Source organism: Hydra vulgaris, chromosome 08, assembly GCF_038396675.1.
Source record: "Hydra vulgaris chromosome 08, alternate assembly HydraT2T_AEP".
In the NCBI taxonomy this organism is placed as follows: domain Eukaryota; kingdom Metazoa; phylum Cnidaria; class Hydrozoa; order Anthoathecata; family Hydridae; genus Hydra; species Hydra vulgaris.
The window spans coordinates 58,310,484-58,330,000 of NC_088927.1; the positions used below are offsets into that span (position 1 = coordinate 58,310,484).

Below are 19,517 nucleotides of genomic sequence, written 5' to 3' on the forward strand. Positions count from 1 at the left end.
GGTAATAGTTTTGGAAAGGTTTGGACAATAATAAGATCTTATCAACAGGTTTGTATGATGTGGCAATAGTTAGATCAACATTTTCAATTTTCTTTGAGAACCCTTTATTACCAACTATCAGGGTGCCTCCTCCAATTCGGTCTAGTCACTCTGAGCTAGCAAAATTGTAGTTCTTATTTAATTGTGAAAGGATGACGTTATTGGCATTACAGTTTAACCATGTTTCAGTCAAACACGCAATATCAATGTTAGAGTCGGCAACGAATTGATTTAGGGTATCTACTTTATTACAGAGTGAACGTAAGTTCATTTTAAATATGGTTGGTAGGTACTTCGTAAGGAGTATTGAGTTATTTGGTGGAGCATTGGTTAAGGGCACCGTGAATCTTAACGACTTCTCCACAACAGAAACCTAAGTGAAAGGGCGGTTCAGGGTTTTCAGAACGAAGTTTCGTAACGCAGGCATTTCGATCCTTACATAAGTGGTACTCTAGTCCTCTTTCTTAGAATACGAGCGTTGGATAGAAAGGATTTTTTTTGCAACTGTTTGAAGATTTTTTCGTGTTTGGACGTTTAGAGAAGAGGATAATTTTATTGGTGATTCCGAAAATGTTAAGAACGCCAGGCACATAATTTTTTTTTTTTTTTTTTTTTTTTTATATACCAACAAGCTAGAGTGACCTGTTGCTGAAACCAGACTTACACAGGGCCCTAGATGGCAGTTTTTGTTTTATATTTTTTATTTATTTTTTTAGTTATATGTTTTATATTTTGTTTTCTAGTTTCATTTTTTATATTTTTGTTTTTTGTTTTAGTGTTTTGTATTTTTAGTTTAATTTGGATTTTTAAGTTTCGTATTTTTGTCTCTCAAGTCCTATTTGAGTAGTTTTTTAATGTGACTCTTTAATACATAAGACTTTTGTTTTTAAATAGTAATGGATGTCTTATTATGGTTTAATCGTATTTTTTTTTTTTATTTTTTTTTTATTTTTTTATTTTTTTTTTTGATATACTTTTGTTTCTGTTTTTACATTTTTTGGTTGGTAAAATAACTTTGTGTGCTGTTCAAAGATTTTTAACTTTCAGCTTGTGGTGTTAGTTTTGCTTTTTTAGATTGGTAGATTTGTTTTTTAATTGCACGCTCTTCTTGTTTTTTTTCATGGTCAGGTTGAAACTGTGAATATTCCTTTCTCCTTTGATCCCACTCCGCTTTTCTACAGGCTATATATCTATTTCTTAAGGTTTCATCCTCAGTGTTTCTATTAACGTTTTTGAATTCTTTCATGTTGTATGAATACATATCACCTGAATCCATTTGCTGAAATGCAATTGGAATAAGTTGATCAGTTCTTTTTTCAAATGATTTGTACATGCCTACAGCTCTTTCATATTGTACCCATTCATATTTTTTATACACTTTAAATTTTTTCAGTTCTTCTTCACTGCAGTTCAGTCTATCAAATTTCTTAAAATGTTTCCAATTATAATCCACTTTGTCTAAGTGGTACAATTTTAAAAATTCATCAGGCACTTCACATTCGTCCTCACTACTTTCATTATTGCTATTATTATCATTACAATCATGGTCGTCTTGACTATCAGCATTAACTTTACTATTATTATCATCTTTACTATCATCTTTATCTTTACTATCGTTATCATTTTTACTATTATCTTTATCCTTACTAGGATTGCCATCTTTCCTATCATCGTCATCTTTACTACCATCGCCATCACTATTTTCATCGTTATCCTTACTATCATCATTATCTTTACTTTCATTGCCATCTTTACTATCATCGTCATCATTTTTTCCATCGTCATCTTTACTATCATCTTTATCTTTATAATCATTCCTATCTTCACTATCATCGCCATCATTACTATTATCATCATCTTCATTATCATCCTTGAGACTATCCTCTTCTTCACTATCCTGTTCGTTTATTTTATCTGCTACCTTTTTGACTTCGTTGGTTTTACTTGTAACCAAATCGTTCGTTGTTCTTCTTTCGAGATTTGTTTTCAGTTGGGATTCTGTAGCCGTTTCTAATGTTTGTGTTTGTACTTTCTCTTTATATTTATTTACTTCGTTTTCTATTACCGTGCTTTCATTTATTATAATGTGATTTGGATTTTCAATTTCTACATAAGTTGTGTCCAAGCGATTATTATTAGATGGTTTGTTATAATCGTTTGGATCTTTTTGTTGGTTAGTTGTATATTTTTTTTGTGGTCTTCCCACATCTTCTTGACCGTTGTAAATTGCCCTAACTTCATAACCATTTAAGTTAATGAATCTAGGGATTGGCTTTTGAAGGTTGTCCATAATCACGACTATAATACCGGAATAATATGGCGTTTTGTTTTTAGGTGTACTTCTTAGTAAAGGCTTAGTTCGTAAGTGCCTTCCATATCCCAGCTCCTCGAGGTACTTCCCAGCTGGAAAATTGCTTTCTTCTATTGGCAAACCTAGTATTGATATTGTCACTCTTTTGTTGATATTCCTGTTTGGGGTAGAGGGGTAGAAAGGATGTTTTACACCATTGATATTGATACCTTTTTCAAGAATTGTATGTTTAATTAAATCATTTTTCATAACAATTTCGATAACTGAGCCATTTCTAATTTGTTGATAACCAAATAGATATTTGTCATATCCTGCCTCTTCAATAGCTAATAGAAAATCGTTGTCACTAACTTTAGTTTGGACTTTACACAAAAGGGTATTTTTAAGGGATTTGTGGTCGTTAATGTAGTTGTTGTTTGTTGTAACTTGGGCATAGGTTTTACAAGCAGCCTGTGCATTAACAATAGTTTGGGCTGTAGCAGCACCAATATCAGTAACTACCTCCATGGACGTTTTTGGGTCGATTTGTAACATGGTAAATAGTACTAACTATATAATACACTCTTAACTACTCGGACGCTCTGAGGCCAGTAGACCTCTAATGAGGTCTAATCAACCTCTTTAAACTCACACTCTCTTTAACTCACTGAGATCTACGATCTCTACAATCTCTCAGTCACTCAATACACTAAATAAAGGAACCAGTACACTCTTATATCACTCGTCCTTGCAACCCGTGGAAGGCGCAAGGTAATACTCACTAAACACTCAGAAGGCCAGTAGACCTTCTATATACTAGTTAGGATCACTAGCTCGCCTAATTAAACTAAGATAAGAACAGATACTACACTTGATCTTAGCCATTAGGCCGAGAAGCCAGGCACATAATAGTACTGGGGGTGTAAGATTGATATTACAAGCTGGGGTGGTTGGTTCAGGAACACCAAGTATTAGAATATTTTTTTCATGTTTTGCTGCTTGTTTAAGTTCAAATAAGACTTGTCCTATTTGTGGGGATATATTTGGTTTGTTTTTAACAGTATTACACCAGTTGATTTTATATCTTTTTTAATCACTGATATTTTTTGATCAAGTTTTTTAATTTGGTTGGCTTGTAAATCTATTATTGACCTTTCTTCATAGATAATGTTCATAAGTTTCATTATCCAGATATCAAAGTTGACAACGGTTGGGGCGATTTTTTTTACATATAAGTAGCTGTTGATGTCAATTTTGTTTACCATTTTATTTAAATTAATTTTAATTAGTTTTTAAATCTTTTTAATAGATTTCTGAATTTACTAGTTTCTCCGTTACCATTGAAACAACTTCAACTTTCCATTTTTGTTTCATGATATTTTAGTATTATTTTATTAGTATTTATTTTAGTAAACAATAAGGAATTTTTTGTAAAACTTTCTCTTTTTTTTTAAATAAAATACTTTTAACAAAATACAAACAAACTCGTTTACCTCTAATAATGCATAATATTGGCTTTAAAGGATGTTATCCTTTAATAATTCAAAACCATTTAATAGTAAAAAGAAAACAATGCATTTATAAAAAATAATAAAAAAGTAGGGTAATAAAACGTTTATACAACCAATAAACAAAAAAAAAAAGGAAATGAAAAACTAGATAGCATATCGAGAAGAAAATGCACCCGATTAAATACAGGTTAATTGATCATTGATTTCAACAAAGAAAGTTCTGTGATTTTACTTTTACAATCGTCAAATTGGTTTTATATTGACATTAAATTTGTTTTAGAAAACAAAAGAAACCTCTCAGAAACACCATTGAATCACCAAAATCTTATTCAATTAAAATAGTGCTTCAGAATAAACTTGTATTTTTTTTCAAACGTTAGTTTGACTTCAAAAATTGTTTGTTGGCTATCAGTTGTCCCGGAATCTTGCGATTGATTTTTCACCATTAAGACTAGTTATAGCTCTGAAACTTCCAGCATTTGTGTAAATTTAATAAAAGTACATCTTAAAATTGTTTTCAGAGCCAACTGGAGAACTCCACTTTTTTGAATCTCTTTTTTTTTTTTTTTGATTTTATTTTATCTTTCATATTTGTAGCTATGCAGCTGCTTTTCGCTTCTTTTATTTAGCGTGGTTGTTGTCAGGGCCGTCCAGAAGAGGTCTCTCATTGGGACGAGGGGGGGGGGGGAAGAGTCCTCGATCCTTGATATTTGCCAACTATACTTCAAAACTTGCCAACTGAAATGATAAATGTACAAATTTGCTAACTCAAATGCATAAATAACAGTTTGGGGAAGAGGATACCCCTTCACCCCCGGGTCGGCCCTGCTCAGACTTGGTCGTAACAACCACTCTAATAGAAATAAAAAAATGTTGTTTTTTTTGTTTGTTTTTTAATAGCTATTTATAAAACTGTTGTCTGGAATGTTGTCTGGAATGAATGAATTTTAATTAACCTATTCCAGACAATAATTATTCCTTTATTACTCTATTATCTAACAATTATTCTAGTTAGTCATTTCCAAAAATAACTTTCATTTTGGTTAGGTTGGTTTTTAACAACAACTACCCTGAATAAAAGAAGTCAAAATACAAAACTTAGAATAAAATTGCAAAATGCAAAGTCATTTCCAAAGCAAGAACAATGAACCAGACTGTCTTTTTAAAAAAACTTTTAAATAACTGATATAAATAACATTAAGATTAATTAAAAAAAAAAATTAAAGTTTAAAAAGTAAAAGTAAGAGTAATTAACTTTAAAAAAAACTTTTCATTATCACAACAACCGCTTATTTTAATTTATTTAATACAGCGAATTTAGTAGAATGGTTCAATGCCTTTTTTTACTTTAAATTTTCAAAAATTTAAAGTAAAAAAGTTAACAAAAGTATAAATCACAATATTTAAACAACCAGATACTAATCACATATTTAAAATCAGACCCGTAACAAGCTTGTTGTTTTTGTTTGAGAATTTAACTTTATGTAACGACATGGAGCAAATTCCAAACATATATATATATATATATATATATATATATATATATATATATATATATATATATATATATATATATATTTATTTATTTATTTTTGTAAAGTTTTTGTAAAGTATGTAAAGCTTTTCAAAAGTACTGCGTTTGTTAACAATAAACCCTAAAATTTTAACTTCCGTTGCATGCCATTAATGTCAGTGCGATGAATTTATAACATTTATATATACATTTTTTTAACATTTTAAACTAAATTTAAGTTCATTAACAAGTCTCTAAGGTCATGCAATAATCTCTTAGTGTTCAAAAACTATGACCATATAAATTTTGAGCAGCCTTCCCAATTATTTAAAATATTATCTTTAATTAAGTTAAAAGTTCGTCTGACAATCAAATTCTGTTCCTCATTCAAAAGTTCGGAGCAAAAGTTAATTTATTCAAATGACGCGGAGTTAAAATTTGTCGAAGAAAACGAAGAAAATTAATTTTAAAATGTAAGTCTTTTAAGTTTAAGTCTTGTAGACTTAAGTCACTTATAAAAATTATTTTTATAAGTGACTTAAGTCTACAAGATCATTTTTATTTTTTAAACAATATTATAATATTGTTCAAATTATTCTTATTTTTATCATTATTAATTTGATGATTATCAAATTAATTTTTTTTCAAATTTAATTTCGTCATTGATTTTTTTTTTATTTTATTACAAAAGGCATTTTTCAATGCAAGGGTAGATTTTTAATTTTTATAATTTTTTATTTTTCTAAACTTGCCGTTGCAAATTATTTCTTCTCTTTTGTAAAATATACGAATGGCGGGGGCAAGAAGAAGACAAAAATAGTCTTATTCCCAAGCCCCTAAATATCCGTACATAATAAAGTCATTAAAAACTTGTCATTAAAAGTTGATGTGTTATGTGTTTTTGTTTTTTTGAAGTTTGAGTTTAATAAGTTTATTTTAGTTGACAATTATAGTTTTGTATTTTTTGGGAATATATCTAAAAAATTAATATGTGTGTAGCTGAAATACCAAAGTCTCCTGCTTAGGTATATTATATTTAGAAAAAAAGAAATCTTTTTCTAAAATAACATACTAAAACAGAAGAAATATTGCATAAATAACAGAAATTTCGAATAATTTTGTTTTTTAAACATGTAAATAAAATGGTTTAAAAAAATATTATCCATGAAAAAATAAATTAAACAAAATACAAGATTTAATTTTAAATTGATTTAAATACAAGTATTGAGTGGTATTATACCACGTTAAAAGCAATGTAAAAAGGTTTCATAATTTGAAAATGCGGCGATTTCTTTTATCACCAAACCGATTAGAATTACTTAATCAACAACATCTTGAACTAATAGTATTATTAATAGTTACGTACAAATGAGTCTTTTAATGTGTTATTAAAAACCATATTAAACTCATTTAAAGACTTTATGGTAACCAATAATAAAATGTCTAACTTGCGTAAATTTTGAGATGTAATGTTAATATAATTATGAAAAACCAATTATTTTGGTTAATAAACATACTTTTGGTAAATAAAACGTACTTTAAGTGTCTTAACTTAAGTATGTTTTTTTTTTTTATATCACATTACAATGTTTAGGAAAATGTTGAAACAACCACCTTATTCGGTTTGGGTGTAAATTTTATATGATCATAACCTTTGAATTTTGAATTTTAAAACCTGTCTACTTAAATTTAGTTTATGTGTAAGAAAATGAAAAATAAAAATTACTTATTTGTTGCCCTCACATTTGGGATAGGGATGGTAAATGTTTTAGGGTATTTTTCATTCCAGGCTCTAATAGCCACAAGTTTTATTTCTTAATCTACGTCACGGCAATTTTTTTCGATTGATTTTCTCCCACTTGCTATGGTTTACGAGATTTTCGGATACGGATATAACGAAAACAGTTTACTTTATCTTTACGCGCCAAGTAAATAAATTTTCTCTAAATAAAAATTCAAAATGGTTTCTGAACCATCTTTTTACAGATAAAGTAACCTACTATCAAACTCGTGGATAGACTCGATCCATGATGCATCTTGTGATCTAAAAATTCACACATGGATTCATAATGTGTATATCTAAGATTCCAGTTTACAACATATACCTTCTGATGACTAATGTCGTAAATATATTTGTATTTCATTAAAAAACAGTGATTTTTTTGTCTATTTTGATTAAAACTACTATTTAACTGTAATTTAGACATAAAGTTGTAAACTGGAATTTGAGATCCAAATGAAATTTATCTTTATAAGTAATAACATTGATAGTAAAGGAAACCGTCATTTAGTCTATCCAGCTGATTATTTCTAGTTTTTGTACTAGTTTTTTAAATAAATAGAATTTTAATATCTATATAACTGTAAAAGAGCAGATTTTATAAAAAAACGCATGATATGTATTTACACTTTAATAAAAATTAAAAAAAATATTCTGTTTCTCTGAAACAATATCTTTTCTGAAAAAAAATATTCTTTAAACATATCTTAGGGCTCTTAAACCTTACGGCTCTAGGTTCAGTTGCTTGTGGTACTGTAAGTTTTGCATATACTGGCCTTGCGATAGTTAGGCCACTGAAACTACACTCAGATAAAGATATTTACGTGAAAAGTTCTAAATTTTTCATGCCCATATAAAAGAACCGTAGTTGTTTAAACCTAGATTTTTTGAGTCAAAAGATATTTTTGAGCAGGTGGACTTTTTTCGTATTAAAGTGGCAAAAATCTTTACAAAAATAAAGCGTTTTCTTAAAAAGTTTGGGGCTTCTTAATTTTCAGGGCATGGTGTTATAGCCCCCATAATTCAGAACAGATTTAAACTTTCTCTCCTTAGTTTTCAAATAATAAATACGTTTACGCAAAAAACTTGTAAAAAAGAACTAACAATTATTTTCCTTTCAAATAAACAACCCTTTCTGAGTCTCCCATAGGTATATGCGCCTTCTGCTAATTGCCTTGTTTCAGCTTTGTTTAAATTCCAGACCTTTCGAATGGTTGGCCAGAGATTGAATATTTTTGAGACAGTTTGATTCAGAGAATGGTTTGTTATTGTAAAATATAAGTAAATTTACTTACTTTATATAAATTACTTTTAACTTACTTTACAAATTATATAAAATGTAAGCTTATGTAATCTAAATTTTGTTTTATATAATTTATTTTTAATAAAGATTTGTTATTTCTTTTAAAATAAAAGATTTCTACTTAAATAATATTATTTTATTTGTAAATTTAATTTACATTTGGTAGCATATTACTTTTATGTAATTTAATTTCATATGTAAGTTACTTTTTAATATAATTTTTTATAATTTGTTACTTTTATAGGTAAATGTAAATTATAGTTTTAGGAACTTTTATATTATGTAATGTATTTTTCAAAAATAAACTTTTAAATGTAAAAGTAAACAGCTTTTTCATGTGACTTACTTTTACATGTAAAAGTAAATTGCTTTTGATGTAATCTTCTTTTACATGACTTACTTTTGAAAGTAAAAAAACTTTATAAAGTAAAAGTCGTTTCAAAAAAATTAATTACTTATGCGGAAATGTAAATTTACATAAAACGTTTAAAATTACTTGTGTAATTTACTCTTTGATAAAAATTAACTTACTCGTGTAAGTAAAAAAAAAGTAAGTAAAAGTCCCTAACCAAGAGTCATTCTATCGATTTAGAAAAGTTTTTTATACTTATTTTGAATAACTTCTACCCAAGGAAGTCAAAAAAATCAAATTGGTTTCCCATTTGCGTTTTTAGAACTGAAGTTATTAAAAAACAAAGCAGATGCACACATCAATCTTACAATTTTATCATTTCACATTATCACACATCATTTTAAACCATTTTAAAATTTAGGATATAGCTTAAGCTACAAATTTATAATAATACTAATTAAACACTTTTTATGAACGAAAGCCAAAAGATTCGCTTCTGTTTCCTGTGAAAGTTTTTAAAGAAAGCAACCATTTTTTATTTTCCCGCCTACAAATTGATAATTTAGAACTAGCGTGAATATGACTTATAACCAAGTTTAAAAAAAAAAAAAAGAAAAATGAATAGATTTAAATAAAAATGCATATATACAGGATATACTACTTTTATTTACTAAACAAATACATATTATGCTATATGATTTGCAAATTGCCCTCTGAAACATTCAAATTATCACCGGTTTCATCTATTTACCAGCGTGAGGCGCATGCCCGCCTCACGCTGGTAAATAGATATAGAATGATCTACTGTGAACAGGTGTACGTTTTTATATTATTATAATAAAAGGTTTTTGTTGCATGCAAATGTTTTGGGTTTTTCAATATTTTTGAATTGACTTTCTATTTATAAATAATAAAAAAATTTCGAAAACAGGCAAGTAATGATTTTGCCGGAATTTAAAATTCTTTTACGGTATGTATAAGATATAACTATTTAACAAATATTTAAATTAAAAGAAATTTTATATTTACTAATATTTATTTCATTAACTCCCCCAAAAACCGAACCCCCTTCGCAATGCACTGAAAACTCCTTCAGGTTTCTTCTCCAATCTATGATCGAGATTCGGCAAATCAATATAATTCAAAGCTAGGTCGAAAAACAATGGCTTGCACGGCGTTGGCTGCGGCTCAGGTGGGAAACGAATGAGATTTGTTTTCTTTGTAGCATTTTGGTACTCTTGATAAACATCCAAACGTTCCGCCAGCACCTAAAAATTAAAAAGTTTAATTGAAAAGTCAACTTTAAATTGATATAAAAGGTTAGGCTTGACAATTGATTAAGTAGGTTGATCAATTTTTATGCATAACATACCTGGTCAGATAAAACCAACTTTCCTACATCTGCTGCAACTTCGTTAGATTCTAAGGAAACGTTAGTAAAATTTAACATTTTTTGTGTGATGTTAATGTTAAATAAAAACGCAGTTAAAAATAAAATAATAAAGTTAAATAAAAAATTATTACCCAATATACTGAGGGCATGAGCATTATATTTATGACCTTGCGCAAGTTCGGATAGTTCTTCTATTTTAGTAACCAGAACCTGTATTTCAAAAATGATTAAAAACACTATGTTATATTTTCATCGGAAATTATTTTAGTATTTTTTTTTTAATATAATAAAATATAGTGAACTTACATTAAGAAACGGATTATTGCAAGCTTTTAATTTTAATGTAGCTTCATTCACATACGTAATCACACGGTCATATAAAGATACACTCTCTACCCATTTTTTTAAAAGTTGGTAAGATTGCGCAATATAAAAACACCTGTAAACAAATATTGAAAAGAAAATTATAGCAAAAATTTTGGAACTTTATGAAAAACGTTGAAACTTTATAAAAGATATTGAAAAACTTATGAAAAATTTAAAAAGATTAATGAGACGAATGATATACTCACGTTTTCTTTTTTTTAAAGTTTAATCTTGAAGAGTGACATGAAAAAAAAGCACTATTTTTTTGTATAAGCTAATCTAATTTTAATTTACTCTGATAGAAGGTTCAGAATTTTTTTTTTTTGTAGTTTTGTGCAGTGTACTGCAACAATTAAAACAAATAAAACTGATGAAAGAAAAGGTCTAAGTACTAGTTTCTTTTTTAAGTGTTAAGTCACAATAAACAAAAACTTATAATTTAAACTCACACAACAGAACAAACATTATATATATCAGGGATGCAGAGTTCCGAAAGAACACCCACTTTATATCTCTATTATTTTGGGGTCTCCGGTGTCAAGAAGCTCTAAACATGTTGGTTGACTTATGATCTGCTATAAGATAAAAATTCATGAGATTTAATAACTTGGAACTTATTGTTTTTAGACCTGGAGTCCCAGAGTCCTTGCCTCCATTATACCTAAGAACACGGAGATCAAAAGTTGATTGTTCTTCTAACCCAGGTATCAGCAACCTATTTTAAGTAGAGAGCCTATTTTCCATAAATATATATTTTTTTAATTACTGAGAGTTGCAAGTATGCTAGTGTAAAAAGCTGAAGTTATTGTCAAAAACCTAATATTTTATGATATTTGATATTTAAATGTCTTATATACTTATTTTTACTTATTTTTAAAGTAAATGAAAAGTTAACAATTCAATAAAATTGAACAAAATGATTGGTGAGATTTTGTGAGTGAAATGATTCAGATATTTTTTTAATCGTAAATGGAGGCTTTAAGTTTTAAACAACTTTCAATATTCATTTAGTACTTCAAGTTACCTTTAGTTATTTCTATTTTTGGATCAATATATCACAATAATATGTTGATCCAAAAACTGCCAAGAATTCAAATACCGCCAGCTTAAGTTGATTGTTACTCTTAGAAAGACTACTCCATGTTTCAAATATAATCTTATCTTTTTTTTGAGAAGTTAAAAGTTCTTTCTATTTATGATCTACTGCAAACTTTTCTGCATTTTTTTCCAAGTTTTTCAATTTGCATAATATATTTGATTTCAAATCTGTTCTAAACTGAAGTTCAAGTTGTGTTATAATGACTTTTTGAAACGGTTTAAAATTTACTTCTTTGCTTTTTACATGGATTACTTATTTAAATGGATGTGCCAAATTTTACAAAGCAAATTTTTTTCTTTCTGAACTCTGTAAAACAATTGGCAAAAAAATCATTCATTTTTTCGATAGCAACAAAAAAAAATTACTTAGTTTTAAAAGAACTTCCTGCATTTTGATGCTTTTTAAACAGAAGAAATGATATAAATTTTGATAACTGATTTCTTAAAATATTTGAATTTTGAAAGAAACTTTATTATCTAAAGTCAAAAATGTATTACTGTCTCGTCCTTGCAAAATTTATTGAGGTTGTTAAGATGAGCTGTATAACCCCCAAAAAAATTTTTGTATTCAATTGCTTTCATTAAACTCCAGGTATTCAAAACCCTTTGATGACAAAAACTGTTTTAAACTGTTTTTTTAGGGGGGTGTTCTTAAACATTTTGTCACTGTGTTTATCGATACAGTGACAAAATGTTTAAGAACACCCCCCTATATAAACAACAGACATTTTTATACAATAGATCAGAAAATCTTTCATTAACTACATCTAGTAACTATTTAACATTATCTTTAATTAATATCTAAACAAAATTCGATATTTTATTTAATGCTTTTCATTATTATTATTTCCAAGATCTTTTACAACCAAAATTTTGAAGAGAAATGGTTGGTAAAATTAAAGTGCTGTTTAAAAAATTAGCCAGATCATGGTTTAATGTAGTTAGATTAATTTCCATTTCTAATCTAGCAATACTACTTTCACACTGACTCTATAAATTTTGAGGCATTACATTCAAAAATCAAAAATTGTTAAACAGAGTGTTGACATTTTTGCGTGCAAATTTTTATTTACACACTTTTACAGAAATACTTCTGTGTTTGAGCAATATTATATAATAAATTACGTACTTTATTTTAACTCTATGCAACTTCAAATCATTACTTTGTCAAATTTAAAAAAATTTCGAAAATTATTTTTACTATAATAAATTGGATTTTTTTTTTGTTTCAATAAAATTAATATATATAATTCAGACATGTTAAAGAGTCATACATCGGATAAAAGAGCTGCAGGTTGCTGACCCCTGCTATAACCTAAAAATCTTAGTTTTTTTCCCATTAGTAGTCCATAAGCTTTTTTATATCTTTAGAGCTTGTGGATACCAAAAACTTATCTGATATATATATACATATATATACATATATATATGTATATGTATATATATATATATATATATATATATATATATATATATATATATATATATACATATATATATACATATATATATTTATATTTATATATATATATATATATATATATATATATATATATATATATATATATATATATATATATACATACATATATATATACACACACACATATTTATATAATAAAAGAATAAAAATGTAATCACCTGAACCCCTTGTATGCCACAATTTGAGCCTCAACTTCGTCTTGCAATTTTTCATCTACTTCAATGCCTTGCAATTGGCTAATTTCATTTAAACTCAAGATGATTCCATCATACAACCTATAAAATGAGAAGATTTTATTAATTTTATAATATATTAATTTTATTTTATATTTAATTAATTTTATTTTATATTAATTTATAACTATCAGTAGCTAAATGTAAATAATATCTAAATAATTTCTCAAAATAAGCAAAATTATATAAAATCTTCAAAAATAATCATCATTTTATAAAAAAATTATTATTTTAGATTTCACTGCCTTGAAAATAAAATTTTTAAACTAAAAACTAAAATACACATTTTTACTATATTTTTTTATTACAACTTCTTTTTTTTAATTTTTTTTTTTTATAAAATGATTACTATTTTTAAAATTTTTATACAATTTTGCTTCTTTTGAGACCCAACATGATATACTTTTGAAAAACTATTTTTTTGATATTAGGGACCTGTTTGATATCTAAGGGTCTTGTGGCACCTCAAAAAACATTTTTTATTCAAAAAATTTTCAAATCCAATATTACTTTATTATAAAGAACACATTTAGGGGGTGTCAGCAGACATTTTCAAAATAAGTTGTTTTTAGTACCACCTTAATATATATATATGTGTATATATATATATATATATATATATATATATATATATATATATATATATATATATATATATATATATATATATATATATATATATGTTATTGACCTCCCTAATATATGTTATTGACCTCCCTAAGGCCACTAGTCAAAAAGGCTTTTTTTTATAACTTAATTGTACTTACAACCCTCTCTTAACTCTTTAACTCCAAAAAAAAACTTGTAACTAACAAGAACAACTAAGAAGGCCACTGTGTTGAGTGGGCTATTATCATGAACATGGTGGGGATCAAACGAAGAAATTCTTGCTTACAAACTGAATGTTCTACCGCTACACCACTACCAAATCAATTTAGCCATACAAAGGAAGTAATGAAGGAAGCAGATATACATTTATGTAGGTAGTTAGTAGTTTTAGATTGTTAGCTTCTAACGAAGCAAATTATTAAGCAAAGTATTTTGTTCTTTTTAAACTTTGTTTTTTTTTATCTTTCTTTCCGTCATTATCAATACCTAAAATGATAATAAAGATAGCAAGGATGCATCCCTGAGAAGTGATGCGAACCATTTTTTATCGAGCTGTCCAAAACATCATTGGTAAATAGTGGCCCTGAGAATGGAGTTTCACCTACATTAGTAGAACTAACTTATTTAATTTGGATCTTACAGTACTGTGATTTTTATTAACTTTCTGTTTTTTATTATATATTTTTATTATAAAGAAAAAAAAAGACTTTAAAGAAAAATAACTTTTTAATGATTGCTGACAAAATAAACATTTATGCAATATGTTAACTAGGGGTGTCCCGGATAATATTTTTTTACTATCTTTCAATTTTCAAATGACATCAACATTAAATATCCGGTATATAAAAAATCGGATTAAGTTGTTATCTAATACTCCTATCCGGCCCAGATATCCAGCCAGATAACTTATCTGGGACACCCTTAATGTTAACAAAAACTATAAAACGCAATGGTAGCCATGCTGAATTTTACCTGATTAAATCCTCTGGCTTTGTAATTTTGGTTTTAATTTCTTGCTTAGGTGTACCAATCAAAACAGGCAACTTTTCCTTCATCCAATCAATCATACAGATATTTCTTTCAATCATAAGGTTTTGACGTAAATATGATAAATACATTTTGATGAATTGAAGTTGACTTAGATTTGTCTCATTCTTCTTCTTTGTTGACTAAAATAAAGTTTATAAAATAACACAAGAAAATTTTTCTAAAACATTATTTGTATAATAGAACAAACTATTTAAAAAAAATATACAAAGGTATTTTTTATAGTTATATATAGGATTTGCCTGCAAGAGAAATAATTTACACTATTTAACACAGTTAACACATAATAGTTGTTAAAATATATCAGGTAATAGTTGTTAAAATCTATCAAAACTTGTGACATCATATGTTAATGTATATTAACATATGATGTCACAAGTTTTGTTTTAGTCTTCGCAATTTAAAACTTAAAAGTTATATAATAGTTTACACTATTAATCTCCTTGAAACCATTTTTTTTTTAAATTTGCATTTCTTCAGAAGTTTTAATTTAAAAAGATAACAAACCTAAGACAGTAAATCTGTCTCTACTAGAATTTTCCAAACAACTATTATTAACTATTTCCAAACAACTATGATTTATTTTTCACAAAAGTGTAAAAAAAAGCTTTACTTTAACCTCTATTATAAAAGTTTTTTGTAAAAGATGGGTTAATTTGTTTGCTTAGTTTAGGAGTAAGGTATTTGGTATATCAAATAATAATATCAATAATAATAAATAACATCTGAGGTTAAAATAAAATACTCAGACCAAAATAAAAATCGAAAAGTTTAAAATTAAGTAAAGAAAATTTTTTGGTAAAACTTTTTAAAATTTATTTAAAGAAAACTCAAAAAAGAACTATTGATTTTATAACAGAATGCTGCAAAGGAACTAGATTTAACCAGGTGGTTTTCAGTTACTAATAGTATTTTTATGGGTTGAATGAGATTTGGCTCGAATTCATTGGATTCAAAGTCTTTAAAGTCTTACAATAGAGCCTTGTAAATTAATAAAATAAAAGATATAGATGGAATATAGTTACCATTTCATTGCCAATCTCTTCTTTGATAGCTTGCAATGCATCTTTGCATTCCATTAACAAATTGTCAAATAGTTCCATTTTCCCTTCAAAAGTACTTTGCCTTGCCATTTCGCTTTCTTTCTCTTGTAAGTGCAAAATAAAAACACGAGCTTTTTCATTATGTAATGGAACACTTTTGCCTCGCCAAGTGATATCACCAAACGATGATGCTAACTTCTCGCGTGTTTGCTTGATTGCAGCCTATTCAAAGTATTTAAGGGTAAAAATAATTTATTTTAAAACTGTATAAAAATAGTCTAAAATTGTTATACAAAATAAGAATATTAAAAAATATCAAAATGCAAAACATTAATACTGATTTTAGGCTGTCAACTTATAGAGATGATAACAACTTAATAGAGATGTTAGCTTGCTTGAGTATTGGCCATGATTAGAGAAACAGCATAAAAAAGGAAGGCTAAAGCTTGATGATGATGATCATGATGATGATGACGATAGTAATGGCATGTAGAAAGATTTAAAAATCAACAAGGTATGTAGCAAGATTCAAAAGATTAAAGGCAATGTTAAAAATTGAAATGATTCCTGAAGACAGAATGAGTCATGATGTTTCAGAGTTTTAGAGAGTCTGATAAAAAAATTGGTAGTCTTTCTTATCAGACTCTCTGAAACATAATGGGTGAGTCTAATATGATCTTGAAAATACATCACATGACATACATCACTCCATTACATAGTTCTAATTACACTGATAAACAAATAAAATTTTATTGTGCATATCCTGTTAACTAGGTGGTTTTTTAAAACAAATTAAATATGCTGATTTCAAATATGCAAACCATTTTCACCATCACGTCAAGTTGTAAAGATATTTGGGTTCAAACTTTAGTATTTAAGGTAAAGTCCCTAATATTGTCGAAAAAAAAGTTATTCAAAAGTATGTCAACCTGGGTCTCAAAAGAAGCGTATTTTCATAGAGATTTTAGAAAAGATAAATATTTTTACGACAAATTTTTTTCGACAATATTAGGGACTTTACCTTAAATACTAAAGATTTGAACCCAAATATCTTTACAACTTGAGGTGATGGTGAAAAATGGTTTGCATATTTGAAATCAGCATATTTAATTTGTTTTAAAAAACCACCTAGTTATCAAGATATGCACAATAAAATTTTATTTGTTTATCAGTGTTATCTTTGCACTGATATACGTTTTACTATCTACCTAGCTATCATCCTTTTTATGAGTTTATAAATATATATATAAACATACACACATGTAATGCAACTCATTATGGGATTCAAAAAATGACAAAATAATTTTGTGATGACATTTCAACTCATTTTAAATCAATATTTTTATCATCAAATTTATTATCATTAAATAATTTTGTGGTCTTAAAATTAAAAAAAATATGAAAAATAAACTTTTTCTTAGAATAAAAAAGATAAATTTTTTTGCAAACAAATTTAAAACAAATCTAAAATGATAAAATATTTATATGAAATAACTATATTCGAAATTTTTATATAATTTCAAGCATAATTTTTTTTTTTATATATCTTGATAAATCTTTATCTAGATTTAAACAAAAAAAGAAAAACTATTAATGTTGTAAACTTATTTTTTGTTTTACTTGTTATTTGTTATATTATTTGCATATTAATTTACAAATTAATCCAAATTTATTAGCTTTAAACATTTAATTTGGCAAAACATTCAAAATAATATTTGTTTGGTGTGTGAGAAGTTTAAAGAAGCATTAAAGACCAATTTATCAAGGGGGGTTCAAACTTTTCTAGAACTGAGTGGAAGCTTATAATATATAGCTTATAACATATATACATAATATAAAGCTTATAACATATTCTTGTTTTATGTATAAGATTATATATATGTTTTATATATAAGAAAAGGTAAACACAACCTTGAAGTATCTTTTCTTTTTTTTACCCTATTTTAATCTCATGTGTGCCACAATAACTAATACAAAAAATAATTTTTTTTTTTTCTCAACACTATGTCAAAAAATGTCAAAATATCATGAATCTCATAAAAAGTAAATAGATTTAAAGGTAAATTTTAAGGTGGAAGTAAACAAAGGTAAAGTTCACTTTTGTTGAAATCGATCAAAGAAAAGTTCAGCTAATTTTTTATAATCTTTTTTTAATCTACTAGCTTAAAATTAAAGGAGAAATTAAAGCAGTGTTCTGGTTGACAAAAAATCTTTCTCCTACAGCAGTTAATGTACACCACTTTTGAATATCTTTAGGGAGTATTATACTTCCTTATTATGTTCTTTTTCTTGAGAGTCATTATTTAGTTCACTTATAAAGTCATTGCATTTTGAGTTTAAACAAAAAATATTTATATACTAATTTTTATTTAAACTTAAAATATAAGAAGATAAACTAAATTCATTTTTATTCTTCTGAGGATTCTCTTTTAGATTTTTGTTTTTGTTTTAACAGATCTTTTAGCAGTCTTGTAATAGCTGATGAAATTCCTAAACAATCTTGTTATCTTTCCATCTGCATTTTCAAGAACATAATGTATACAGATTTTGTTTATTTTGTTCTTTGTCTACTTGTTGATATTTAATCAACCATAATTTTAATAACGTGCTAACAAAAAATACCCTTTAAAATTCTTTTAAAAAAACCTACCTTACTCTAAACTTTACTTTAATTCATTTATATTTTGCTCTTTAAGCAAAAAAAAATTACCACGCCCACTTTTTATACCCTTAGAACGCATACTTAAAACTCTCATCCTGTTTATTTACTTTCAAAGAAAAAGGCTTAATTTAACATCTTACTTTAAGAAAAAAATGTATCTCTTTACTGTGTTGGATGTAATTTTTTTCATAAAAAATGTGTTTAAAAATATAAAAAAAACTAACTATTTTCACATATTTTTTAAGGTGGTGTAAAAATGAACTAAAAAAGTGAAAACTTTTTTAAAATAATCATTTAAATAAAGGTAAATATAGAAAAACATTTTTAAATTCCACAAAAAAGATTAGTTCTAAAAGTCACAGCTGTATAGGCAATGTTTTCAATTAATTCAGATTTACCTATATTTTAACAACTTTTTAAGTTTAGGGTATATGAAATGAATTGCAAATGACTAATAAACTTATCCAGTGACGTATCTAGAAATTTTCTGGGCATACTTGTCTAAAAATTCTGTCTAAATATAGAGGACCATTTTCTTGTTTTTTTTTTTTTTTTGCACACAAATTTAAAAGATTCATATATAATATACCTCACCCTAGTATTTTATGTTTTACAACATGTCTTTAGTGACAACATTGATTTGCCGCTAATTTTCATTTAAATGCTTTATTTGCATGAGAAATGTTTACTATAATATTTCATAAGCAAGAGATAACTACAACATTTATTTAACAATTTAGTATGTTTCTTTTGTATAGACTAAAAAGATTTATTACATAGCGCATTTTTTGCATA

General features: G+C 26.7%; 1 protein-coding gene and 1 pseudogene across 1 annotated transcript in view; both read right to left on the reverse strand.

Moving 5' to 3' along the window:
- Positions 1–3,095: 3,095 nt before the first annotated feature.
- On the reverse strand, positions 3,096–3,230 carry LOC136084433 (U2 spliceosomal RNA; annotated as a pseudogene).
- Positions 3,231–9,805: 6,575 nt separating this feature from the next.
- The window catches only part of LOC100215321 (signal recognition particle subunit SRP68), a 22,057-nt gene continuing 12,345 nt past the window's right edge, over positions 9,806–19,517 (reverse strand). Inside the window, exons 6-12 of the mRNA XM_065804015.1 lie at positions 16,043–16,282; positions 14,943–15,139; positions 13,287–13,403; positions 10,488–10,620; positions 10,313–10,391; positions 10,161–10,210; positions 9,806–10,056 (exon numbers count right to left, since the gene is read on the reverse strand). Coding sequence (XP_065660087.1) covers positions 9,832–10,056; positions 10,161–10,210; positions 10,313–10,391; positions 10,488–10,620; positions 13,287–13,403; positions 14,943–15,139; positions 16,043–16,282 — 1,041 coding nt within the window. The 3' untranslated portion in view covers positions 9,806–9,831. The remainder of the gene's footprint in view (positions 10,057–10,160; positions 10,211–10,312; positions 10,392–10,487; positions 10,621–13,286; positions 13,404–14,942; positions 15,140–16,042; positions 16,283–19,517) is intronic.